Raw genomic sequence first — 25,105 nt, 5'->3', positions numbered from 1 at the left:
CATGTACGTATTCATATTTCAAAAGTAGTTCGTTACTAAATATATAATGGATTTGCTGCTTTATATATACAATGGCATCTGTAAGACGACTTTAGGTGCCCCGAGCGAGTAATTAAAAAAACAGGTCATTTGTATAATACATTTTATTTCTCATAGATCGACGATAATTGTGGTTACAACAAACAAGATAAAATCATTATAACAAAATGATATATTTTTTATAATTACACAAATCGTGAGACGCTTCAATGCAAATTTATGTTTTAACTAATTATTCTTCATAACCAATGCTCACTAACCAATCTATTAAGTATTTCCTAATACAATGCATGTCATTTACCAAAGGTTTTTAATATATAGATTGAACCCGGCCACCCTTAAATTGTAGTCTCAAGAAACATTAACTATATTAAAAATCCATGTATAATCAAGTTATTGATATTGCACCAAAGAGTAAGATTTTAAAAACACACTATACACTTTAATACTTTATTAATATGATCCGCCTTTAACTACAATTCTATTAATATTGATCATAAATCTAAAATTATTGGAATCATTTAGTTATAGGTTGATTATTGTTTATAACTAGGTGAAAGGATATACATAATTTCATACAAACAAGAAGATTGGATTCCTACCAATTATTGTTATGAACATACACTAAACTTTGTTCTACTTAAATAAATTGTTTGGATACTTAAATAGATTGGATTGGTCAAGTCTTTCTTCAAGTTATTCATGTTATTTCTTAGCATGTTAAATTATTATATTTGTATCACAAAATTAAGATTTCTTTACCTTAGACATTTTGTTAGCAAATTAAACACAGTGGGTTATCAACAAAACCAAAAGCAAATTTGAAGAACTATGTTTTAGGTTTCTCATAAGATGGCACATAGGCCATAACAGATAATTATAATAATAATAATAATAAAAAGTTAACGCCGTTGCCAGGGATCAAACCCGGGTCACCCGGGTGACAGGCGGGAATACCTACCACTATACTACAAAGACCGTTTTGTTCTTAGAATATATACATAACACTATAATGAACAATGCAGCTTCTGAAAATTTCTGACCATCGAAGCAGGCCTTAAGTGGTCACCCACCCGCGCCTTGTATCAAACTGCCCTGACTTTGAATAGGAAAATATAAACATATTAAGCCAACTATAATAAACTATTTATGTGTATATAAAACATATACGCTTACCGCAAACGTATGTTTATTCGGTTTTCAGACTTTTTTACTTAAAGACTTTATCATGTTTCATGTACCGAGTGTTCCACTTTAAGAATGAAAACAAAACAAAATAAACTAAGAATAAAATGTACACATGTCTGTGTGTTCCTGTGTAAACAGTAAGAAGTTGACAAATTAATAAAAACAAAAACATAGTTTTCCTGGTACAATAAGAGAAGGAAAAGGAGAAAATGATAATCTGTTAACATATTGACCGTGGAAGACAAAAAATAAAACAATTTACAAAGTTGTTTTCATGACAGTGATGATTGTCTTGGCTTATATGTTACCACCTTTACATCTTAATTTGCCTTTTTACACTCTATTACATGTTTTGTATAATGTAAAATTTTGGATGAAACTCATGAAAGTGGATCGGGTTTGAAACGGGTTGTGCTAATATCAATTTCATATATGGTTGTAAAATTGTATTCTACTATTATACGATTGTGAACTAATTACTTATCACATCGTTGTGTTTGCGCACCAATGGTGACTCCATTTACGAGCAAACTTATTTGGCTAAATATGGCTTGTTTGGGTTCTCTTTTCCTAAAATCAATTTCAAACTTACTGGTATAATTTTAAATCGAATACCCAAGTATAATTATAACATTTAATATATTTGATAGTTTGAAACTAAGAAATTCTAAACACTACTTACTTTAAAGATAATTTAATATATTGATACATTTGGTTTCAATGTGGTAAACTAGTTTTTAACTGGCATTACCTAATACGTTACCCGTCTCATCTTTCAGATTAACCACACGCAGTACACGAAACCATCCAAAATGTTTCAGGTTACAATATGTTCGGGTATAGATTTTCTACTATCACTATGTAACTTGAAACATTTTGGATGAAATCTCATCAGGCCATGAATATCCATCAGTCCACCTCTTATTGGCAGATATGAGTAAACTAATTAGATAAACAAAAGCATACCCACACAGATAAGAACTAAAAATGTCAAAAAAGCGCGTCCAATCATGTGCCACATTAAAAAAACACCCTCCAATGGTCAAGCCCAAGGATACCAAATAGGCTCGAAAAGGCCATTGGAGATGTTCTAATGCATATGAACACAGATTATTAGCGGATCACATTCGGATGACACTCCGTAAACTATAAATCATCCAAAGTTAAAATCCATGAACATAAATTAAAACAACAATCAAAATACTTAATAAGATTAGAGATATTACAAACACCTTCAACCAAGTACTCTCTAATCAGCAAAAAAATATTTACGCCAAGACGATAATAAGCTGGATTGACCATGTGATTAACTTATGCTATGCAGATGGTTGTGAAGAGCTGATGTGTAGTCACCAAACTGGATATCAGTTGGAGGATGCAAATCGAAAACATACACAATCGCCTTTGATGCCAACATTGGCTTTTTAGTAGCAACGCCATCACTCAGCTTCCCAAAGCTGTATTCATCAAATGCAAACGATTCCCTAAGGAAGAAGAAATTCTCTCTTCCTAAACTTTCAACCTGCACCGGGTGTATAATTAATGTTAATCATATGCCACTAAACCAAATACTAAAAAACACCGTCAAACTCATACCTGTAGTTGAGCAAATCTGAGGTTGTTCAATACAAGAATAACTTGAACTTCATACAAGGCGTCACCCAATATACGTATAGCAAGATACTCAAAAAACTGTTTAAGACGACCTTTTTGTTCTTCCCAGTTCTCTACATCGTTACCAAACTTAGGAATCCAAACAACACATTTGACTTCTTTCCACGGGATTGATTTATTAGCGACTTTGGAAATGATAGTTCCCTGTGGGTGAGATAGTCCCCAGATTATTCTTAAATCTTGCAAAAACGGGCCGTTTGAAGATTTGACTGCAGAGGCAGTGCAGATTATAGAAGACGGGTTGTAAAAATGAGCAAAGTTTGATGAGAACTGAATATCAAAGTCGTCGAATATAAGAAGGCAGCCGTCATCTGGACATGGAAATAAATCTAAAAGCAAAGAAGCATCAGCAGATATATCCTCTGCTGCACATGATTTGTGTTCACTGTTTGGTAAAGAAAGCTGCTCTGAACTGTGAGAGAAAAAACAGGAACTTCCATTTCGGCAACCCTGTAGATGTATTAACAGTTCGATATCAATGATTATGTGTAACACTACCTTTTCTAAATCTTTTGTTTTGGTTATTTATTAGCTATGGTTTGCAACCACTAGGGGTGTAAACGAGCCGGGCTGAGTCGCCCGTGAGCTACTTGAGATCGACTCGCTAAAAGCTTAAATCAAGCTGAGCTTAAATGAGATTGAGCGCGAGCCTATATTGGAGCACATTTAATAAACGAGCTCGACCCCAAGCTTCACTCATCGAGCTTACCTAAGCTTGAAATCTGAAACAAGCCTATTATATATAAAAATTTTAATTAATGTATTATATACATTTTTACATTATTGAAACAATGCATACCTGCAAGGATAAGAAGAATTTGCAAACAGGTCTTTTAGCTTCCAGTGATTGGGAAAATAAACATGTGCTTCCCTTATTGCATGTCCCATTGACAAAATATCTGCACAGTGAAGCTTCTTGGCCATTATAAGAAACTATATCCTGGGTTTGCTGGTTGCCAGATGAGTTCCCATGATAACACATCCTTATCTGCTTGACATGATATTAAGTATTAAACCCAAATTGCAATAAAGAAATGTGAAGCGAAAGGTTTTTAAATACCTCTTTAATCGAATCAGCCAATCTAAAAGCGATCTCTTTCTTATTAAAATCATTTGCATCCACAAAAGGTAACGCAATACATTTCTTTGTGTTATACAAAGGATTTCCGAGGTCATCATCTGTAGCAAGAGGATCAGAATCATCATTGTGGTCAACTGTAAGTTGACTGGTCAACTGTAAGTTGACATGTGTGTTGAAACTCATAAGGCTCATAGTAAGACGGTAGACCATTTGAGGTTGCTAGAAAATTGGGACGATACCGGTGCACAGAACTAAGAACACTTTCATCTGCAGACATAAAATTTACTCCAATTTAACATAAAACTCGTATACAAGTAGAAGTGGCATTGTGGTAACTTTGATCTGTTTACTATTAATGGATTTTTTAGATTTTAATCTCAAATAGGTTATAACGTTTGTATAAATTTTAGCTCAAAAGAAAACAAGTCAAATGAGCTTAACAGGTGGTCATTGGGTCATTGTATTCTCAGATGGGGAAAATTGGTATAAGAATTAAGATCATTAGTTTTCGTAATCATATATAGATCATTATCTGTTTAGTATCGAACCATAAGATTACATAATGATAATAATAAATGTTAAAAAAGCGTTACGATTTGGTAATAATTTTCCTACTAGAGCATGGGTGTTTGAATGGTCGAATCCGTTAAATGATTGTCGTTAGAGTCCAACTCTCAAATCGAATATTGCTTACATTGGTTTTCTATCATAGGCTCTTGAAAATCAAGTGACAGTGACCATGATTTTCCTGGTAACAGTTTTGCTGTAATAATAATAATAAATAAATAAATAATTAAAAAAGACAACAATTCGGAAGTAACTTTCAAAGTATAGTATGAATGGTCCGAAGCAATGTATGTATATTCATATTCCATTTTCCAATCTATTCAAGAACATGTCACCTTGAAAACTACAACAAAATATATAACAATTAACGAAACAAGAATCAGATCATATCCAAATTCCAATATGAAATTCTGCAAGAAATACCAGGAGTACATGCAAACACAAGATCAGAAAAAACTACCAGCTGTTGGTTTCAAAAATCTCAAGAAGATCTTGAAACGTTGTCGGACTGATCATACGATTGTTTCACATCGATCACAATCATCCTCATCGTCCCTTGTTAATGCATCGCCTTCGGGCAATTCTGATATCTGCCCTCATCATTGCCCTGGTATCATATTTGTTTTAAACATGTTGAACACATTATTATTATTATTATTATTATTGTATTTCTATGTTAAATGTCATGGATTGTATCATTTGGTATAGGCTGTAAACGAACCCAACCGTTCGTCAATGGTTCACGATCACAAAAGAACGAACAAACACAAATGAACGAAAACAATGTTTTATTTGATTTGGTTAACCGAAAACAATTAGTGTTAATGGTTCGGTCGAGCTACCAAATTTGTGTTGTTATTTTTTAACATTCATATTCATATGTTAATTTTGCATATATTTGATAACATAATAGTCGTATATATTTTTGTTTTATAGTTAGTAATTTTGCTTAAAATTATATGATAAATTAGAAAAGCCATTAAAAACTACGCAAAACCTTTAATAAACAAACATAAATGAATACATTATCAAACGTTCACAAACATGGCCTCTGTTTGTTTTTGTTCTTAAGTTAATCGAACGGAATTCCTTGTTCACGTTCGTTCATTTATTAAACGAACGCTAGTTTAGTATGTTAAAGACAACTCCATTAGTAGAAGCAGTTATAAATGATTTGAATGGATCACATAATAAATACTTGCCAAGAATATGATCTTATAATATCATTAATGCAATTTGATGCAGTGTGCGACGGGACATTCTTTCCTTCCCTGATGAAAGAGATGCCAGCAGTGGTTGGATGCTTTAACAAGCGCGCACAGAAACTGCTGGATGTTCATCTAGCAACAGGGTTCCGAAAGTATTATGTTTGGTGCAGAGGTAAGTTGCAGGGTAACCATGGTGCTTTAGTTCAAGAAGGCAAAGACCTCGTTGCTTATGCCATTATTAACGCCATTGCTTTGCGTAAAATTCTCAAGAAATATGATAAGGTAGCCATTAGTGTCATTTTTAGTCTATATATTAAACGGGTCGTTTTGGGTTATGTTTTATCTCAATATGTGTAATAATATAGTTTTCTAACACGTTCATTTTAAATATGAACCATAGATACATTATTCAAAACACGGGCAAACATTCAGGTCGCAAGTACAAAGTATGCACATGGAAATCCTGCAGTCTCCGTGGCTGTGTGAACTGATAGCGTTCCATATTAATTTAAGGGAGACAAACCGAAAGGCTTTTGAGGGACCTTGTCTCGTATTTAATGAGGGAAAACCATCACTTTCTTGTGAGCTTTCTGATACCTTCAAAATTGAGATTGATTTGACTTGTTCAATATGTTTGGTAAGTCTTCTGTTTTTGGCTTTATCCTTATGCTGCATTGATTATGTTCAACTTGCTAATCGGCCTCATCGTTGACCAATTCCAACCAAATCACTTAGTTGACATTTGTCAGTTGTTTCGTTAAAGTTTTGCGCGTTGTTATTTTATGACATTAATGGCATCTTTTTGTATTATTAGTGATTTAAGAACTACAAAACTTAATACACCATAGCTTTTTAAGCATGATTATGTAAAGATAAAAGTGTTTATTCTTTGGTTGAATTTGCTTGAACAGGATACTGTATTTGATTCGGTATCACTTACTTGTGGGCACATCTTCTGCTACATGTGTGCCTGCAAATCTGGATCAGTAACAATTGTTGACGGATTACAAGCAGCAAGATCAACAGCAAAATGTCCACTTTGTCGAGAGGTATGCTTCTCGTATCTACTTGGTTTTATGTAATAAATTATACTTCTGCAAATTTACAACTCGCTTGAACCATCTCCATTTCATCCAAAGCTAATATTTTTACTAACCTGTTTTAGATAATAAGATATGATTAACCTAAATCGACACATTCATAGGCCATGGTGTTTGTTTCTAGTCCCGGGTGGTTCACCAAAAATAATAAGATACAATTCAAGAAAGTAAGTTGATTTTCTTGAATCCGCAGGCAGGAGTTTATGAAGGAGCTCTACATTTGGATGAACTTAACATTTTATTAAGTAGAAGGTAAACATTATCAACACTATAATCAGTCAACTATACTTGCGGACTATAATTCTAACCATCATTAGCGAACTTCAACAGCTGTCCCAAATATTGGGAAGAAAGACTCCAGAACGAAAGAGTCGAAAGAATCCGACAGGCAAAGGAACACTGGGAAACTCAGTCCCGGGCATTTCTTGGCATCTAACTTCAGTATTTACTTTTCACAAGTTCTTGAATAAATAGCAACAGCAACCAATGTATCCAAACAGTTTTTTCAATTGTTTTTTTTTATTGTATGAGTATACCATAGTAATTTATAAATAGTGCATATCTTTGTAATCTTGACATAACATGATAATAATTATAAAGCAAATACAGAGACCACAATCACCACATATAGCAAAAATGATAGTTGTAAGTATTAAACAAAACCATATTATAGGATTACAATGAAATGTCAAAACTAGGATCATCAACTGCAAATTTGACGTAAAATGCAACTCCCGGGCCATAAATTTCTAAGTAGCTAATAATAATAATCAAAGGGGAACAAGCATTGGATTCTTATCTTTATACATGTGATATCTCTTGCACAGCTTCTCGAGAGTCGCAACTGAGTGCTGCATCCTGTTTAGTTTTGTGTCCATGAACATGCTCTGCAAACAAGAAGCAAATGAGCAAAAGAAATATATACTCAACAATCTAAAGCTATCAACTTTGACCAGCTAATTTGCTTATAAATGAGTTGATTCAGGTCATGTCTAACGGTTAAATTCATTTCACTGAGAAAGTGTAATATTGTAAGCTATCTGGGCCGAAAGTGCTTCAGGTCAACCCGACCCATTACCCTATCCTCCTGACACGCCTATTTTCAATCTCAACATACTAAAAACAAGTTTTTTCATTATGTGAACTTCTCACCTGATAGTTATCTCCGTATTTCTCTACCAGTGGTCTGATATGATTTCGTTGCATAGTTGTTAATGGTTGCAGAGGAGCATGTTTCCCGTCTACACGCTTTTTCCCAAGTGCTGATTTTACATCTGCAAATACCAAAACAAGATATTATGGATATTATCTGGTTTAAAATATCAGCACTTTAGAGCTTTTACACTAACAAAACGTAAAAAACAAAAAAAATTGATAACAAAAACCTAAGTTGGAACAAATCCACTATTGTTATTCTTTAGCAGCATGGCATTGTTTGATCATGTATAGTTTGGTCTATTGTAAACTCAGAACTATTTCTAAATCTCTAATAACAGCATCTCAAACTCAACCAAAAACTAGAGAAATATACAGTGAGCATATGTTCATTTGAAAACAAAATCAAGCCTGCAATTGATGTATTCAAGCCCCAGAACTTAAACTGAAACAAAAAGATAATTTTCATGTAATGAAAATAAATGAAAACATAGTTAGCATAAACACCAAATACAGTATGAACAGTATAAGCAAACACTATGGCTGCCAATGAACCAAACTGCCCACGAGCTACTCGAGCTTTGGATCAATAAAAAGCTCAAAGCTTTTTTGAGATCGACCCTAGCACAAGCCTCAAATAAAGCTTGTTTAGTTATCAATCCAAAGCTCGAGTCTTGTATGGGAAACTCGATTAGGGTCGTCAATGTATTTTTAAATTTTACATTTTTTGGCCTTCAATGTATTAATTTCACATTGCACAGCTGAGCTAAACGTATATAAATTAATTAATAAATAAAAAAGAACCGAGCTTTTCTATGCTCAAGCCGGAACCGAGCCTCAAATAAAGCTTGTTTAGTTGCCGAGCTCAAGTTCTTCTAAATATATATGAAAAATAAGTGAAAACGTATATAAATTAACTAATAAGCAACAAACAGACTGACCGTCTTCTTCGAGTTCGCTACCGGAGTCCATGGGCTCAAACTCATCAATGGGGCCATCCAATTTAGGAGGTGGGAGTTGGAGTGACTGGCTCTCGATAATCTTGGAGGTGCGAGCACGAACACCCAGCAGGTTAGGGTTTGAAACGACACCAAAGGTCTTGTAGTTGTCGAGCACACTCCCTTGGTCGTCCCACTTGGTTTTGGACAAGTCCACGAGCGATCGAAACTTGGGTGGGATTGAGAAGGCCGGTTTGAAGACGTTTGGGTTCTTCTTGGGTAACCCCACACGGACCTTGTTGGTTCGAGATCTCTTGTAGCTTCTTCTTGATCCACCCATTGTTGTGATTTGTGCAGCAGACTGATGATGGCTGAAGCTGAAGAATAAGAGGGTTTATTATTATTATTATTAGGGTTTATGACACAGGATTAATATTTTCATATGTCCACCCTCCGGCTTTAACAATTTTATCATTTTCATTTGTTTCATATGGACCCTCCGGTTTACGTGCAAGTATCTTCTTGATGGTATAGCAATATGTTCGTATACCATCGTAGGTCGAACAATACCTCGCAGATGCTCTTCGTCTACATTGTCCTACTGGGATGTGAAGGACAATGTTATTATTTATATCCCAATTGCTCTATGGATAATCAACCTAGGTACTTGTGTTTGGAACTGGTTGGCATTCAATTGTGAGCTGGACGTACTCGTTGCCATTTACCACAATAAAGTCATTAATAAAGATAATCGGTCTTAGAACGACTAATCATTAAACATTTGTCTCTCTAAAGCTATTCACAGCTTCTCTAGCCTCATGTTCCAATCGTGTTTGCTTTTAGAAACTGACACAATATCATTTGTGAAAAGCATGCACCACGAATCTATCTTATGGATTAGGTTTGACGACTCGTCAAGAACCATTGCAAAATAAAATAAACGAGCTCAATGTTGACCCTTGACGAAGGCCTTAGGCCTGCCTCTATCGAAAAGAACTCAGCATCCCCATAGTTGCTCAAACGTGTGTGCCCGTTATAATATAAACATCCTTAATTATCTCTACATATATTATTTTTTGTGGTGAATGTATAAGCGAGCCTTCACAAAAGTAAATAAACGAACTAAATGTAATTCTAACTTTGGGGGGGGGGGGGTGGAACGAAGACTAAGGTTTGAAATAGGAGGTAATAAATAAATAAAGTAAACAAACAGTTGTTGATTTGTGCAAGTATATAAATATTCAGGGGTGTGTTTAGAAACAGTATCGGGACTCAAGAAAGAAAGTATTACAATATAAAGCCACCCTCACTCGCCGGGAAATTAACTGCCCAAGTTGTTGATGGAGGCCACTGATATGGATATGGATGTAAATGTAAATCAACAACATAACAGTGGCAGCTCATCGAAGCGAGTTGCATTAAAAAATGCCATCCAAACCAACTTCGGTGATGATTACGTCTTCCAAATCGTTGCCAAGTACGTAGTAAACCTTATTATTATTATTATTATTATTTCTAACCTCTTCAATTTTACATACATGTAATTAAATAATACAATTGAGTTAAGTGTTTGATTCAGGGAAGACTGGTCATCGATGGCGGTGTCGCTGTCGTCCAACACCGTCAAACTCTATTCACCGGTAACCGGTCAGTTTGCCGGAGAATGCAGCTATCATTCTGACAGGATCAATCACATTATGTTTTCGGATATTAATAATAATGTATTGCTCCTCTGATGCTACTCTCAAGGCTTGGGATACTCGCACTAACCAACAGGTTTTCCCCTTTTATGTTTCTAACAATTTGATTTTCTGTAATCTGGCTTGAAACCGGAAAAACCGACTGTTTTCTTTTATGTTTTTGTAACAAAAGAACTTATACATTTTCATTTTTTTTAACTTAAGTAATCCATAAGACATGTTAGCCCAAATGTATAATAATCAATTGTTAGTTATTAATAAACAGGATGATCCGATAACTTTGAACCAAATTCATTATTTTGCAGCCCCAAATTTTAAAGCTTAAATGGCAAAACCGAAAAACCAAAACCAAACCCAGTTGTTTTTTTAAATATTCAAATACCAAAGTTTTGGTTTATGGTTCTGTTTCAGCACGAAACCAAACCGTGCACACCCCTAAATATGGCAGCTGTATACACACTTACATCAAATCCATTTAATTGTTTTAGTGCGTGTACTTTTCTGTATATGAGTTGCAGGTGACCTGTCTAAATGCTGGTCCATCACAAGAAATATTTAGCTTTTCATTTGGTGGCAATCTTCTTGCTGCAGGGTGTAAGTCTCAGGTAATGGTATTTATCAAACCGGCAAATTGTGCTGACCAAACACATTAAGAAGTGGAATTCAGATTCCATTGAATTCCATCGAATTATGTGAACCAAACGCACCTAAGTTTTCCATAATAAAACGGATGAGATCGGTTTATGCAGATTCTTTTCTGGGACTGGAGAAGTAGTAAGCAGGTTGCCTGCTTAAAGGAATCTCATATGGACGATGTCACACAGGTTTGTTCTAATTGTATAGTGCTGTTCAATGCTCTTATTTAGTGAAATGGTGTTTCGAGAACTTCAGTTTTTATCACTTTAATTGGTTCCGTTTACTAGTTTTACGACTGGATTTTGTCAACTATTTCAACCCGTTGTTGGTAAACTCACGGACCCTACCAATACCCCGAGATTAAGTGAAAATGAATCTTGTGTTATATTATGACAACTTAATGCTAACCATGAATGGTTACAGGTTCACTTTGTACCGGAGCGTCAAAATAAACTTATATCCGCCTCTGTCGATGGTCTGATTTGTACATTTGATACGAGTGGGCAAATCAACGAGGACAATCATCTTGAATCTGTAAGTTCAGTGTAATAAGTCTTGAAAAGAATGAAACTTGTTATCTGTTCTTTGCATCGATAATAAGTCTGATATCATTGCTATGAAGGTGATTAATGTGGGGACATCCATTGAGAAAGTCGGGATTTTTGGTGGGAATTATGAGAAGTTGTGGTGTTTAACTCACATTCAAACTTTAAGGTACTTTGCTTTATAGTCTATACCTTCCTTTCTATCCTAAACAAGACTACTTTTAAAAGTGTATGTTTTTTTAACTGTTTTATGACTTGTGTTTTAGTATTTGGGATTTGAATGATTCAAGACTTGAAGCCAGTTTCGAGGATGCTCGCAACTTGGCTTCTAATAGTTGGGCTCTAGATTCTGTATGTAACCTTGTTTTATGTACTTGTTAATATAATGATTATTGTTCTGAAATCGTATATCTTAATTATCATCTTATTGTTTAAAAACGCAGGTTGACTATTTTGTTGACTGTCACTACTCGTCTGTGGACGATCGTTTATGGGTTATAGGCGGCACAAGTGGTGGCAGTTTGGGCTACTTTCCGGTAGCCTATGGGGGAGGAATGAGATCAATTCTCTCTCCAGAAGCTGTTTTTCATGGTGGTCATACGGGTGTTGTTAGGAGCGTGTTAGCTTCCCCTGCCATCAAAACTAGAATCAACCAAACACATGGGATATTCGGGTGGACAGGTGGCGAAGATGGACGCTTGTGTTGCTGGTTATCTGATGAATCGTCTGATGTGAATCATTCGTGGATATCAACTTCACTGGTTGATAGGAATACTAAAAATCGCAAGCACAATAGGCATAGACCGTATTAGAGTGCAAATATTGATGAATGCTAATTGTCATACTTAGTTCTTCATTAATTTTTTTTCCTTTCAAGTCTATCTTTTGTTGTTTTTTTTATTCGACAAGACACTGCATATAGCTAATGACTTAATGAGTATGTTTCAAATTTACATGAGCTCTCTAAATCTCCAATGAAACTCGAATGTTCTTCGAAAACCATCAGATTAAGCTCGAATCGCATGTAGCAGTCGACACCGTTACATGTGTGTATGAACTATGATGTTATGTATCTCAAATTCTCATGTGTGTAGATTGTTAAAGATAATGTAAAACGAATTTATACAAATTGTATATAGGATATTCTTTGTAGCGATATAACAACAAAGGTTTCGTGGTGTAGTTGGTTATCACGTCAGTCTAACACACTGAAGGTCTCCGGTTCGAACCCGGTCGAAGCCAGTTATATTTCATGCTTTTCTCTTTTTAATGTATTAGTTTTCTAAATTGATTCAAATATTCCGTTTTTTTTAATTTGTGAAACACATTTTTGTTTCTATAATATATGATTTAGTCATGTTATCATGTAAACAAGTTATAAAATGGCATTTATATATCTGTTGCTTTTGTATTTCATTTGGAGCATATTGTTTAAAAGATATATTCCAGTTTTTGTTTAAAGTATTAGATTCCGAATTACTTAAACATATAAACACAAACTAAGCTACATCTGGAAAAGCTATTATTTGCATATGAGCATATCATAATGGGTCATGAAGTAGCAATAGGTTACACTAATATGCAATATATCATATTTGGTTTGAAGTAGCTATATGAGGCATACATGTCTTATAAGAGCCGGCTCGAACTTGAAAAAACTACTCACGAGAGAAACTCAAGCTTTAGATATAGAGCTCAAAACGAGTGGGATGAATCTCGAGCTCTCTATATGTAAAATGAGCCTAGTCTAGCTCGGGCTTGGATTGGGGATGTGATATAATAATAAGTTGGCGAAACTGCGAAGGGGCTTATAGCATCTGGGCCGAAACAAATAAGAAGAGAATGTGAAATGGGCTTTGAAAGTCGTCCAGTGCAGAATAATAATAATAATAATAATAATAATAATAATAATAATAATAATAATAATAATAATAATAATAATAATAATATAAAAGGTGAACACTGCCCTAATCCTTCAGTGCCGCCGCCCCTGCTGCAATTGATTTGATTTTTCTCTCACAGCCGTAGGAAGAAGAACAATTCAGCATGGTAATCTGTTAATCTCATTTCGTAAATCATTTGCGTTAGTTTAATTTGCTTAGAATAAAATGTTTTTGCTGTTTAGGATCATCCCGATTAGCTTTAACCATTCCGATCTAAAATTGAATGAATGCTCGAAATCATTTTTTAAAGATAAATTTAGTCTAGTTTTGTTGGTTTTGTGATTGATTCAAATGCATAACTAACAGTTAGTTAGTTAGTTAGTTAGTTAGTTCAACCAGTATTAATAAGCTTGTTTACAGCTTAAGATGCACATTAAGATAAATGTTAAATTGTAAACAAGAGAAAAACGGTGACATATTTTGAATTATATTTTCTCACAACACTTTTTTTAGTAAATGCCATTTTATATTATATTTTTTGAATAAATTTGTTGAGCTATTGGTTTTTTGAGGATGTAAAGTTTTTTTAGCATGGCTTAATTAGGTTGTTATTTTTTGTTTGAATAGTCGAAGAGAAAGACTAGAGAGCCAAAGGAAGACAATGTCACTCTTGGACCGGCTACTCGTGAGGGAGAGCTTGTATTTGGTGTCGCACATATCTTTGCTTCATTCAATGACACTTTCATTGTAAGTGCAAGTTATATACATTTACATATATATATATATATGTGTCTGTACTGTTTAAAACAAGGTTCTGACTATGTTTTATGTATTAATTATTATCTTGTTATGCAGCATGTGACTGATCTTTCCGGGAGAGAAACCATGGTTCGGATTACTGGTATGTTTATTTGTTTATATTTGAAGTTTATTTTCTTTTTATTTGCAGGATATAATAAGTTCTTTACAAGAATGTTGTTATTAGGTTATTGTAATTATAAGTTGTTTACAAGATATTATAGATCATGTACTAGAAATTCATTTTTAATCTAACATTTCAGTTAGCACTATGAACTTTTTAGTGTAATTTTTTAATTTGTTATGTTTATTTACTGTCTTTTTTTATATTGTTAGGTGGAATGAAGGTGAAGGCTGATAGAGATGAGTCATCTCCATATGCAGCTATGCTTGCTGCCCAAGATGTTACAACTAGATGCAAGGTGGCTTACTTTACTGTGTTTTTTTTTCTGAAAAATTATGTTTGTATTTTTTTACAAGCTTGTGATTTGTTTCACAGGAGCTCGGTATCAATGCCCTCCACATTAAGCTAAGGGCAACTGGGGGAAACAAGACAAAGACACCCGGTCCTGGCGCTCAGTCTGCTCTTAGAGCTCTTGCCCGTTCTGGCATGAAAATTGGTCGCATTGGTACGATTTTTTAAACCCTTTTGGAGTTAAATTTATTTTTGTTTCTGAGATTTTACACCTTTTGAATATGATTTCTCATTTTTTTTTCAAATTATTGCCCGAGTGTTTTTTTAACAATTGAGTTTTCTGACCAACACTGTTCCGTTTGGCTGTTAAATTATGGTCAAGTGCTCTTTGCCTTTCTATTTATTGACCTCCTGTGATGAAATCAAATTGGAATCGTAGCTGGCGATTTTGCTTTTCATGAATTTTTGCTTGTTGTCTCAAGCATGTTATCTTTATCCATAATAATTTCGAAATTAGCGTGATCGAAGATAACATGGTTGAGGATGTGATGTTTTACAGTTTGTAGAGATGAAAGCTGTGGGTTAGGGTGTTCAGTTTTGTACTATCATAGGGGGTTATTATAAAAGGTTGAAAATGTCTTTCGGTGTGGAGCACTTGATTGAGATTTAACAGCTGATATGGTCAATTGTGGCTAAACGATTGAACTGAAGTGGTTAAAATCTTTAAAACTCGAGTTAAAAAAGAAAAAGAAATCCTACTCAACTAGGGGTTATATATATACAATATGTGTATTTGTTTACTCTGGTCTATTTTTCATGGTAAATAAGTCTAACGTTTTGATAATGACAGAGGACGTGACACCAATTCCAACCGATAGCACTCGTCGAAAGAGTGGAAGAAGAGGAAGGAGGCTGTGATTTGTTTTTCGTTCACAAAATGGTCCCAGACGATTTGCATTTATGGTTATGGTTGTATTCATCAACTTTTCTAGGTTGTTTTTGTGTTATTGCTGACATTTAAGGGTGACATGCATTTTTGGTGCCTATGTTGAACTGCTTTATACTTCTATTTCATGATCTTTTTAATATTTACTTCATATTTGAATTGATGCTTTATCTGTCATTTGTTTGCATATTTGTGTTTTCTATTTTACAGTGTCTAAAACCAATTAGTTTTTATGCATTTTTAATGGTACTAGAGATAACTTTGTAACCACAGAGGAATTGATTTCTAGATAATACTCGAGTATTGTATTTTGAACTACAACCTACTTTGAATCCCGAAATCACAGTCGACGTTTTCGGCTTGTTTGCTTGTTGCCAATTGAAATGAAGTGATAGAAGCTGATTCAAGATGGCTAATCTCTTAGGATAGTGACCTTTTGAACGAGTAGAGACTAAGGGGGTGTTTGGTACAGAGAATGGAAAAGGAGAGAAAATAGAAATGGAAATGGAATTGTAGAGAAAGAGAATTGGTATGGAGAATGAGAATCATTTCTCTTGTTTGGTACACGAGAAAATAAACAGAGAACTCTATCATACCCAACCCCACCTCCACCCAACCTGACATCACTCACCACCGCAGCCCCACCACCACAGCCCTTTCTTCAACCACAGCCCACCACCACCGGCTGCCGCCACCAAATCCCCTTCTTCAACCACAGTACACAAGAAATTAAAAAGATTCAAATTTTTGGAACATAAGATATAGAAAAAGGAGGCTCAGATCTGTCATCACTGCCTCTTTGGAGATTTTGTGGTGGTGGTTGTGGTGGCGATGATGATGATGATAATCAGAAGCCACCTGCGACCACCGCCGATTTCCACCACCACTGTCACCCACCTGCGACCACAATCACCCGACCATCTGAAAACCCTAACCTACCACGAACCACCACTTGAAACCCTAATCTCCGTTCACCCGTACCACCTGCAACCTACAACCGGTTACCATCTCTGTGTTCACCACTGCGAACGGCGGAGACGGGGTGGTGGTTGCAGACTTGGAGACGAGGTGGCGGTTGTAGACTTGGAGACGAGGTGGCGGCCGGAGACGGGGGTGGCGGCCGGAGACGGGGTGGTGGCCGGAGACGAGGTGGTGACATGCTATGAGGAGGCTGCTGAGAAATGGATTTCTCTTTGTTTTAAAGAGAAATGGAATTCTCTAGTTTTAGAGAAATAGAAAAAGAAATAGAAATGAAAAGTGGAAAACAAATAAAAGAAATATTTCTAATTCCATTTCTCCCCAATCAAATCCCTCTACCAAACACCCCCTAAAAAGATAAGAGAAAGATAAAGACTTGGACAAATTGTACTAACATAGAATAAAAAACTTGCAATGCCTGTTATAGGCTACGTTTGAAAGTAATAAACCAACTAGTAAAATTAAAAGGAACGTGAACTAAACCACTAACCTAAGAAAACTTCCCGGTAACTTAAAATAAACAAAGTAGTAAAGTTATTGTAAGAAATCTAATTGAAACAAGAAGTTGCATGGTGAATGTGGTTGACCAATGGGTCTTACATGCGCACGAAGACTTGAACGATGGTATAATGCAACCTTTTGTTGCAATGTCATTGTGTTTATCTTGAATTGAATGATAAATAATAAAGTTAAGATATACATAAAAATTGTTATTCTAGAAGATATTTTGAAATATAGTATGTTCGGTGTCAAACATTTAGAGTAAATGCATGGGTCAAATGACTCAAATTCGATTAAACAAAACTTGGGATCATGAGTCGAAACAAATTCCTTAAAGTATTTTAGGAGAATGTATTTGTATCATAAATAACTTTGATTTGTTTCCGGTACAAAATTTTTTCAAGCATACTAAAAGTACTAAAATATACTCTTTACAAAATAAAATTTTTAAACATATCACTTAAAAATCGAAGTGAGAATTTCCCGGAAGTATATCTTATATTACAATTTTGTAAATCTTTATAACTTACCATAGAAACGTTTATAATAAAATGGCAGGTAAGTTTGGATAACCACTGGCTCGTATATCTTTTAGTATAAATAATCATCTTCACAGAAAACAAAATACCATAAACAATTCAACTATTTTTGATTGAAAATCAATTGAATCCGACATGCAGAACGAGAACAATTCGATGTTTGTAAATGCAGTGGCGACTGGGTTGGAGGAGATGGTCGACATGATTCTAGGTAATACGGCCGATGAGGTGAAAGCGTACCAAGAAGCTCTGGTGCGCGAGTTACGTGAAATTGAGTTACCTGATTATCCCGGTTGTGAAAGTTACCCGATTAAGGCGAGGAAGAAGAAAGCCAATTCATGGACTGTAGAAGGGCACAAGTAACATTACTCTTTTTATTGTATTGTTTGTAATTTTTGATCTTGTTTGCATAGTTTGTTTATCTACCACTTTATTGTAACTGTCTCTTAACGTGACTTCGACTTAAATGTTACAGGAGGTTCTTGAACGGGCTGAAGACTTATGCAAAAGGGGACTGGAGGAGCATCTCAAGAATGGCGGTGGTTACAAGGACAGCTACGCAGGTGGCGAGCCATGCTCAAAAGTTTTTCCTTAGGCACAAGGAAGGAAACGATAACAACAAAACAAAGAAAAAGAGGTCTAGCATTCATGACATCACCACCGCGGATGCATAAGCCACATTATTAACTCAAGCAACAGTAGTGTAACTATGGATTTGTATTTGTTTATTTTGGTTTGGTTTGTGTTTGTTTACTCTATTTAAGAACCTTTAATGCATGATTTTCTGCTTAGCATGTGTCTCCATATATGCACCTTTTAACAGCTTAATTGTTTTACTTGGTGTTCATGGTTCAGTTTTAACGGGTTTTAGATCAAACTGTGAACCAAACCTCTAGTTACGGTTTTTTATTTTTTAAACAGAAACCAAATCGTTGCATAATGAAACCAAACATAACATGTAAATTGTTGCAGATAATATTTAATCAAAGCATAAATGCATAACAGTCATTTGAGTTGAACTGAGCCATGTTTTATATTATATAGCCATGCATTTCAATTAAGCCACATTCAACATGAGTTTGAATTAATCCCAATTCAAATAAAAGATATAAATATATATATATATATATAATTAATATGAAATATCTAAGAGTTAACAAACTGACCTTGCAAAATGATTCATGTAACTATTAGTAGAGCATGATAAGTTAAGTTAACCAATTAATATACATAAACAGAAACCTGGCGATCTTCGGGGAGGAGAAACAAACTTTAAGATTTTGCTATACACTTAATCACATGAAGTAGCTCAGAGGTTTCTTCTTCCTAGAACCGCCTTCTCCATATAACTCGTTCCATTGCAACAACTCGTTCATGTTTGCCGACTCTGAAGATACACTCGCGCACACCTGCACATAATATTTAGTATTATTGATGAAACATTTCCTTTATCAGAAAGATTATGTAATTTCGAACTATTAATAAATATCAAATACCACGCGGATAATATTGTTGTTTACGCAAAAGTACCTGTTCATGTGCATTCTTGAAATCATCAAAACTTAAGGGACGGACATCTGTGCTGCTATACAAAGGAGGCGCCGGTTTATTTTCTGCCAATGCGGCAGCCTTTTCCTGTATATTATAAATATTTATTATATGATTCCATAAAAGCAATACAGTTCACATCAAGAGTTGATAACAGTTAATAATAATAATAATCAAATAAACGAAACCTTCTTTTCCTTGTCCAAGATTTCTCTTATTGGGAAATGTGCAGCAGCCACACAAAGATTCTGGAATTTCAAAAGACAACAAACACAAATGTTAACGGAAAAACAAACGTAAAATATGTATAAAAAGTTGCGATCAAAGAGAGAAAAGATATTAAAGACCTTCAAATCACTTCCCGAGCAGCCATCTGTCATATTAGCCACTGCTTCAAGATCAACATCCGGCCCCAGTTCCTCTTTTGCTAATATCACTTTCAAAATTTTCTCCCTGTTTAAGGCGTCTGGTAAATTCACCATCAACCTACACCAAAACACCATATTGCCAAAACCATTTTATTTGATAAAAAAAACAGTTTATTATTGTAAAAATAATAATATTAATCAGGGAAACACACACCTTCGAGGCAATCTCCTAATTACAGCTTCATCAAGATCAAAAGGCCTATTAGTTGCACCAAGTACAAGTACACGTTCTCTATCCTTAGTACGCAAACCATCCCAATTGATCATAAATTCGTTTTTCATTTTACGAGTTGCTTCATGCTCATTAGAATTTTCACGTCTTCCCAGCATGCTGTCAACCTATCAAACAATAAAAAGAAAGTACATCAGGTTGTTGGATCAGTGAATGATCTAAACCAGTATTTATTGCAAATATAAAATGACAATCCACTTAATCGTATATGTGTTTAGAAGTTTAATTACTAACCTCATCAACAAACACAACACTAGGAGCAATTTTACTAGCAAGAGAAAAAACTGCTTTGACATACTTCTCTCCTTCACCAAACCACTACAAAAATTTCAAAAGATAATTATTAATTTCTATGATGAAGATTCATTTTTATGCTCTAGTCCTCATCAACAAAACCCAAAAAAAAAATTACCTTTGAAGAAATGCTCGACATTGAAATGTTGATAAAATTAGCACCTGCTTCAGTTGCAACTGCTTTTGCAAGCATGGTCTTACCCGTACCAGGTGGCCCAAAAAGCAAAATTCCTTTGCAAGGCTGAAAAGATACATATTATTGTTAGAATTGGCTAAACTTTTCAATATTAAAAACAAAAGGTTTTGATGTGAAATAGACTGGTTTTCACCTTTGTTAACTGTCCTTTACAAAACAACTCAGGCCTTTGAAGAGGCAGCATCACCAATTCTTTTAAGGTATCCTTAACTGATTCTAGAGCTCCAATATCATTAAAAGACATACCAATTTCACTCGGTGGAATAACTTCAGCTAGAATTCTCTTCTCAAATTCATTTTCAGTAACCACATCCTGTAATGGTGAGTTTATATGCATATGGTGAGAAGATACAAAGGTGGAACCCAAAAAACTTGAGTTATACTTGATACCAAATATATCAAATAAAAATTATTAGCTGAAAGTCAACCAATTCGGACTTGTGGAACCTTACTATGCTGGCATTAATGTACTATGATGAAAAGAATCAGGCGTTATTTTTACCTTAGGTGAATTTGTTGAGCTTTTACTCTCATTCTGAATACCATGCAATATATCAAGCCCGTATTTTATGCTACAATTGAAAACACAAAACAGAAAGTAAGCATGCATATATAATCTATAGAGAGTACCCAGCTTGGGGTTGTTTATTTTATCATTTTACATAATACCTTTCACTGCCGATCACGATTTTGGCATCTTTGGCAAAAGGCTCAGAGCTCTGCATAAAGTGATGACTAAGAGCCCATCCAACAACCTTTTCAGCATCTAATATAACCAAAAGTGAAATAAGTTTAACTTCAAAACTAAAAATGTAAAATGGAACATAACAAGTGGAAAAGAATGAAATGTGACCTACTTTCATTTGTCAAGGCTTGATCTTTTATGCACGTTCTTTCTAGATCGGAGCAATCAAGACCAACTCGATCCAGAACCTAAAATTAAGAAACACTTTATAATGATCGGTGTGCCAAATGTGACTACTAATACATGTTATTTCAATAAAACCAAGTAAACGTTGACGATCAGATAACATGGCACTCACTGTTCGTATGCAGGCGATATTTGACTGTAACTTCAAGGTCTCTGTGTCTCGGTCTAATTGTTGCTTCCAATCTGAAAGTATTGCTTCATCCTGCCATATTCAATATAATAAATATCAACTGACATCATCAAACATTTACAAAAACACACCACTAGAGTGAAATGGATTTTAGATACCTGAGGTGTCTGTATAGTCACTTTGTTAGGAAAAAGGCGGGAGAGCTGCTTCATGGCTTTAGGTGTTTCTTTGCTTTTATCATGTGGTTTACTAAAATTATCCTGAAAATAAAAAACCAGCACCGTTTCATCAGAACCTAATGATGTTGTTTAAGGTGCATGTGTTCCTCTAAGTTTAATGGTGATTTAACAGTTACCAAATGCGCAAAAATGTACATTCATTCTGATAAAGATGTGGTTCCACTATTATGATTGAAAGTTGACCAATGATAAAAGTCAATGCATACCTGAAAAGCCAAGTCAAGCAAAGCATTGCTCCTGAACTTTGTAAAGAGTAATCCACCAGGATGAGACTGCATTTCTTAAAATTAGAAACTAAAAGAAAATATGAAACTTTAGATAATTGGCAATATAAAGCTTGATAATATCTTACCTTTTCTTTCTGGTTATCTATCTGAACATGTGAAGCAATGACAACCACATTCGGAGGCAATTTCTCAAGCTCCCGTTTGAAAGAAGTATAGGTTTCAGGGTTCCCCAGCATTGACTTCTCAATATCTTTTATAAACATAATCAAAGGACTACTTTTACTTTCTTTAAGAGCAACCTGCAAGATATAAATTTGGTGTTCATAGTAAATAAAAAAAGAAATATTAACATATATACTATATTATGTGAAAAACAATCAAAGAAAACAACATGAAGTCAAGAAAGAAAAAAGGCTTCAAACATGCCTCAAAAAGTTGACTAATAGCAAGCTTCTCAACGTCATCTGAACTGGAAGAATCTATACGAAGAAAAGCAGCTGCATATAATCCCACAAAAGCATTTTTTTTATCAATCCGCATGTAGCTATAAAAATTTAAATGCTAGGGATCAGATGAATGCTAGTGTTACCAGGACAGAAAAAACCATGATCTTTTTCACATATACCACCAAGATCATTTCCCTCTGTAATTTGTTTATCGAATCTAACTCCAACCTTGGAAGACCAATTTTCACCAAATGCAAGCAATACTTTTCCCTTATAACCGTATACTGGACCACTACAAAATGTATGCAAAAAGAATACTTAAAAGCCATAAATCTACATATTTACCAAATAGGACCTGAATTAAAAGATACCTTGTGGCAGGTGGATGACCAAAACCAGAGTGCAAAGATCCCACATATTTAACTCTATCACCTGCCAAATGATGGTTTTCATTACATCATATGCACGAATAGATATACGAGTAACAAACAACATACAAAATGCAAGTATTATACAGTTATATACCTTCTTTGAAAGTGTAACGTTTTGATGATGCTGTAGATGCTTCATATTTTGCTAGAGCACGAGAATATGCGGATCCACCACATACCATGTCAGCCTCAGTACTCGATGTTGGTTTTCTTGAATGCATAACACCTGCATGTGTAGCCTTTTTTATGAAAAGGTTTCCCTTTTCAGCCCTTGTGCTCTCCTTTAGTGAAGTGTCAATTACTTTACATGTTGATCCCTGATATGATAGCCGAACAAATCATGGAACAAGATAATACAGGTATGAACTGGACAACATAAATGGTTCAATTTGGGTTGTTTTTTTTATCTCAAACAGGTCAAGTTAAAAAACTAGCTGCATGGGAACAGTGTCAAAACAGGTTGAAAGTCATGAATGTCTATATACAATGCATACCTCCAAAAAAAATTTTGTTAACAGGTTTCGATTATCATTGTGATAAAATTGTACCTTAACAATAATGCAGGTAAGTTATATTATAGAGTAAACTAAATATATGATAAGAAGCTTACACCAGGTGATGGAAGAGAATCGACCAAGAGCAAACGAGCACCAAAATGTTTTGCTAGAGCCTTTGTCAATGTTTCTTGGTATATTTCTGAACCTAAAGAACATACAATATAAAACAATAAGAGATGCATTCTTTAGAAAAAGAAATGAATCGAAGGTGTACCTGCTGGACCAGATAGTAGTATTCTAGAAGATAAAGTAGGCAGAGGTGAGGAGTACTTCACAAACTTGTTACACTTCAAATGTATATAAGTCGAAGCAATCAGTAGACTTTTTGTGGTTTCACTGTAAAATTCAAACAAGCAACTTATTAATACACTGTATTAAATACAGTAGTTGTTATTTACATGATAAGAAGAAAGTCTAAAGAGAGCACCTTATGTAATATGGAAAATTGTCAAATGAAACTTCAATCATATTAGGATCAAGAATTCGTTGGCTTAAGGTATCCTTATATGCTTGATTCCGTGCTGATAGTGGTGCTGATAATGGAACCGAAAGATTAACATTCTTAAGAAGTTCTTTCATTTCCCTTGGTTTATCAAGAAGCTTGGATATATCCATCTCAGCAGCACGCATACACATAGATAGACGTAATTCATGACGTTTTGCATCATGTAAAACAGCTTTCTCATTGAAGGGAACATTTTGCTGATCGTCCTTTGTGTCAACTGGGAGAACTGGCGTTTCAGTCTGTAAAGCATTATGAGGTGGCGATAGAAGTGACAATCTTTTCTGGGCGTTTGACAAAGATGCTAGAATTGATGCTCCTGCAACAGCAGATGAGTCTCGAGATCTTGCCTCAGATTGTAGTTTTTTTAATGGGTCATTATGCGGTTGTAATATACTAAATGAAGGTGCCACGCTTGTAGTGGCAGCATCCTTTGACAGTTTCTGAAATATCTGATAGTATGTTAAGGAAACACATAAGACAAAGGGTGAACAAGATTGAAATATAAAAACACGAATGACGTGGTTAGGATACATAAGCATGCTTTCCAGATGAGCTGAAGACTACTTCATCTCCTGATCTAAGTGGGACAGTTGACCTTTTAGGATAGATCTTTCCATTGACTTTGACAACACCTTTACCACCCCCAATTTCAAGCAACGTAACAGATGAAGCTCCTTGCTATGTAAAATAAACAGAATAATACTAGTAAAACCTTTTCTTTATGTATATAAGAATATAAACTGATAATAAGAAATCTCAAAACTCAAAAGAAAATTTAATGAAAGAAAAATTTACCACTGGCTCTATGTACCGAAGACTACAGAATGGTTTGCTAATGGATGTATCGCCAACCCACAAGTCGTATTGGCTTCCTTGACCAACAGTGAATACAGGATGTTCCATAGCAATATGAGGAGTCTGAAAATCAAAAATAGCAAATTTTATAAGATTGCATAAATTCCAACATGAGTTAATCAAATAAATTAGCATAAAGACTTGTCAATAGAGTGTTGCATGACAATACAAGGAAATATAATTGAAGAGAAAAAA

General features: G+C 34.8%; 6 protein-coding genes, 1 non-coding gene and 2 pseudogenes across 9 annotated transcripts; 5 read left to right on the top strand and 4 right to left on the bottom strand.

The window, feature by feature from the left end:
- Positions 1–2,372: 2,372 nt before the first annotated feature.
- LOC143631362 (DExH-box ATP-dependent RNA helicase DExH8-like) lies at positions 2,373–4,259 on the bottom strand (annotated as a pseudogene). The gene is made up of 4 exons (XR_013153339.1): positions 3,962–4,259; positions 3,701–3,889; positions 2,824–3,351; positions 2,373–2,749 (listed from the first exon to the last, which is right to left on the bottom strand). The product of XR_013153339.1 is annotated as a DExH-box ATP-dependent RNA helicase DExH8-like (transcript).
- Positions 4,260–4,819: 560 nt separating this feature from the next.
- Positions 4,820–7,346, top strand: LOC143631302 (putative E3 ubiquitin-protein ligase BAH1-like 1). Its single transcript, XM_077100104.1, has 6 exons — positions 4,820–5,159; positions 5,795–6,039; positions 6,158–6,394; positions 6,669–6,806; positions 7,051–7,109; positions 7,188–7,346. Exons 1-6 carry the CDS (start codon positions 4,835–4,837, stop codon positions 7,291–7,293), a joined length of 1,110 nt encoding a protein of 369 aa, XP_076956219.1. The 5' UTR covers positions 4,820–4,834; the 3' UTR covers positions 7,294–7,346.
- Positions 7,347–7,496: 150 nt separating this feature from the next.
- Positions 7,497–9,314, bottom strand: LOC143631301 (uncharacterized). The gene is made up of 3 exons (XM_077100103.1): positions 8,954–9,314; positions 8,010–8,131; positions 7,497–7,744 (listed from the first exon to the last, which is right to left on the bottom strand). The coding sequence occupies exons 1-3, from the start codon at positions 9,288–9,290 to the stop codon at positions 7,628–7,630; spliced, it is 576 nt and encodes a 191-aa protein (XP_076956218.1). The 5' UTR covers positions 9,291–9,314; the 3' UTR covers positions 7,497–7,627.
- A 991-nt stretch (positions 9,315–10,305) lies between these two features.
- LOC143631300 (WD repeat-containing protein GTS1-like) lies at positions 10,306–12,695 on the top strand (annotated as a pseudogene). The gene is made up of 8 exons (XR_013153326.1): positions 10,306–10,427; positions 10,530–10,726; positions 11,169–11,255; positions 11,400–11,474; positions 11,710–11,820; positions 11,909–12,000; positions 12,098–12,182; positions 12,275–12,695. The product of XR_013153326.1 is annotated as a WD repeat-containing protein GTS1-like (transcript).
- A 304-nt stretch (positions 12,696–12,999) lies between these two features.
- On the top strand, positions 13,000–13,073 carry TRNAV-AAC (transfer RNA valine (anticodon AAC)). Its single transcript has one exon. It is a non-coding gene; the product is annotated as a tRNA-Val (tRNA).
- A 735-nt stretch (positions 13,074–13,808) lies between these two features.
- On the top strand, positions 13,809–16,024 carry LOC143631299 (small ribosomal subunit protein uS11x-like). The gene is made up of 6 exons (XM_077100101.1): positions 13,809–13,880; positions 14,342–14,461; positions 14,570–14,615; positions 14,849–14,934; positions 15,012–15,141; positions 15,778–16,024. Exons 1-6 carry the CDS (start codon positions 13,878–13,880, stop codon positions 15,843–15,845), a joined length of 453 nt encoding a protein of 150 aa, XP_076956216.1. The 5' UTR covers positions 13,809–13,877; the 3' UTR covers positions 15,846–16,024.
- Positions 16,025–18,026: 2,002 nt separating this feature from the next.
- On the top strand, positions 18,027–18,565 carry LOC143631361 (transcription factor DIVARICATA-like). Its single transcript, XM_077100151.1, has 2 exons — positions 18,027–18,250; positions 18,367–18,565. Exons 1-2 carry the CDS (start codon positions 18,027–18,029, stop codon positions 18,563–18,565), a joined length of 423 nt encoding a protein of 140 aa, XP_076956266.1.
- A 617-nt stretch (positions 18,566–19,182) lies between these two features.
- On the bottom strand, positions 19,183–24,207 carry LOC143631336 (uncharacterized). The gene is made up of 22 exons (XM_077100127.1): positions 23,978–24,207; positions 23,765–23,886; positions 23,604–23,695; positions 23,088–23,310; positions 22,934–22,994; positions 22,706–22,854; positions 22,543–22,613; positions 22,242–22,415; positions 22,096–22,161; positions 21,809–21,910; positions 21,633–21,722; positions 21,447–21,522; positions 21,259–21,355; positions 21,092–21,161; positions 20,723–20,902; positions 20,512–20,634; positions 20,334–20,417; positions 20,022–20,206; positions 19,787–19,925; positions 19,628–19,687; positions 19,422–19,526; positions 19,183–19,300 (listed from the first exon to the last, which is right to left on the bottom strand). Exons 1-22 carry the CDS (start codon positions 24,184–24,186, stop codon positions 19,187–19,189), a joined length of 2,592 nt encoding a protein of 863 aa, XP_076956242.1. The 5' UTR covers positions 24,187–24,207; the 3' UTR covers positions 19,183–19,186.
- On the bottom strand, positions 24,208–24,993 carry LOC143631359 (uncharacterized; the record flags this gene model as incomplete). The annotated part of the gene is made up of 3 exons (XM_077100150.1): positions 24,851–24,993; positions 24,587–24,733; positions 24,208–24,504 (listed from the first exon to the last, which is right to left on the bottom strand). Coding segments are annotated over exons 1-3 (552 nt in total), but the record flags the coding sequence as incomplete, so codon positions are not given.
- Positions 24,994–25,105: the final 112 nt, after the last annotated feature.

Source organism: Bidens hawaiensis, unplaced genomic scaffold, assembly GCF_021521415.1.
Source record: "Bidens hawaiensis isolate Kalapana, Puna unplaced genomic scaffold, B.hawaiensis_p1.1 tig00006061_1, whole genome shotgun sequence".
NCBI classification, from domain to species: Eukaryota; Viridiplantae; Streptophyta; class Magnoliopsida; order Asterales; family Asteraceae; genus Bidens; species Bidens hawaiensis.
This window is presented reverse-complemented; position numbering and strand designations above follow the sequence as displayed.

What these genes read in the sequence shown, in the direction of transcription:
- LOC143631336 (XM_077100127.1), bottom strand. Translation starts at nt 24,186, where the DNA reads ATGTGTATGCGTGCTGCTGAGATGGATATATCCAAGCTTCTTGATAAA. An exon ending in TGCTTGACTTGGCTTTTCAG is followed by an intron (nt 21,911 to 22,095) that starts GTATGCATTGAC and finishes TTTTATTTTCAG; the next exon opens with GATAATTTTAGTAAACCACA. An exon ending in ATATCGCCTGCATACGAACA is followed by an intron (nt 21,523 to 21,632) that starts GTGAGTGCCATG and finishes TCTTAATTTTAG; the next exon opens with GTTCTGGATCGAGTTGGTCT.
- LOC143631301 (XM_077100103.1), bottom strand. Translation starts at nt 9,290, where the DNA reads ATGGGTGGATCAAGAAGAAGCTACAAGAGATCTCGAACCAACAAGGTC. An exon ending in TAGCGAACTCGAAGAAGACG is followed by an intron (nt 8,132 to 8,953) that starts GTCAGTCTGTTT and finishes TGGTATTTGCAG; the next exon opens with ATGTAAAATCAGCACTTGGG. An exon ending in AATACGGAGATAACTATCAG is followed by an intron (nt 7,745 to 8,009) that starts GTGAGAAGTTCA and finishes TCTTGTTTGCAG; the next exon opens with AGCATGTTCATGGACACAAA.
- LOC143631299 (XM_077100101.1), top strand. An exon ending in ATGTTACAACTAGATGCAAG is followed by an intron (nt 14,935 to 15,011) that starts GTGGCTTACTTT and finishes TTTGTTTCACAG; the next exon opens with GAGCTCGGTATCAATGCCCT. An exon ending in CATGAAAATTGGTCGCATTG is followed by an intron (nt 15,142 to 15,777) that starts GTACGATTTTTT and finishes TGATAATGACAG; the next exon opens with AGGACGTGACACCAATTCCA.
- LOC143631302 (XM_077100104.1), top strand. Translation starts at nt 4,835, where the DNA reads ATGTATGTATATTCATATTCCATTTTCCAATCTATTCAAGAACATGTC. An exon ending in CTGCCCTCATCATTGCCCTG is followed by an intron (nt 5,160 to 5,794) that starts GTATCATATTTG and finishes AATTTGATGCAG; the next exon opens with TGTGCGACGGGACATTCTTT. An exon ending in AATGTCCACTTTGTCGAGAG is followed by an intron (nt 6,807 to 7,050) that starts GTATGCTTCTCG and finishes TTGAATCCGCAG; the next exon opens with GCAGGAGTTTATGAAGGAGC.
- LOC143631361 (XM_077100151.1), top strand. Translation starts at nt 18,027, where the DNA reads ATGCAGAACGAGAACAATTCGATGTTTGTAAATGCAGTGGCGACTGGG. An exon ending in TGGACTGTAGAAGGGCACAA is followed by an intron (nt 18,251 to 18,366) that starts GTAACATTACTC and finishes TAAATGTTACAG; the next exon opens with GAGGTTCTTGAACGGGCTGA.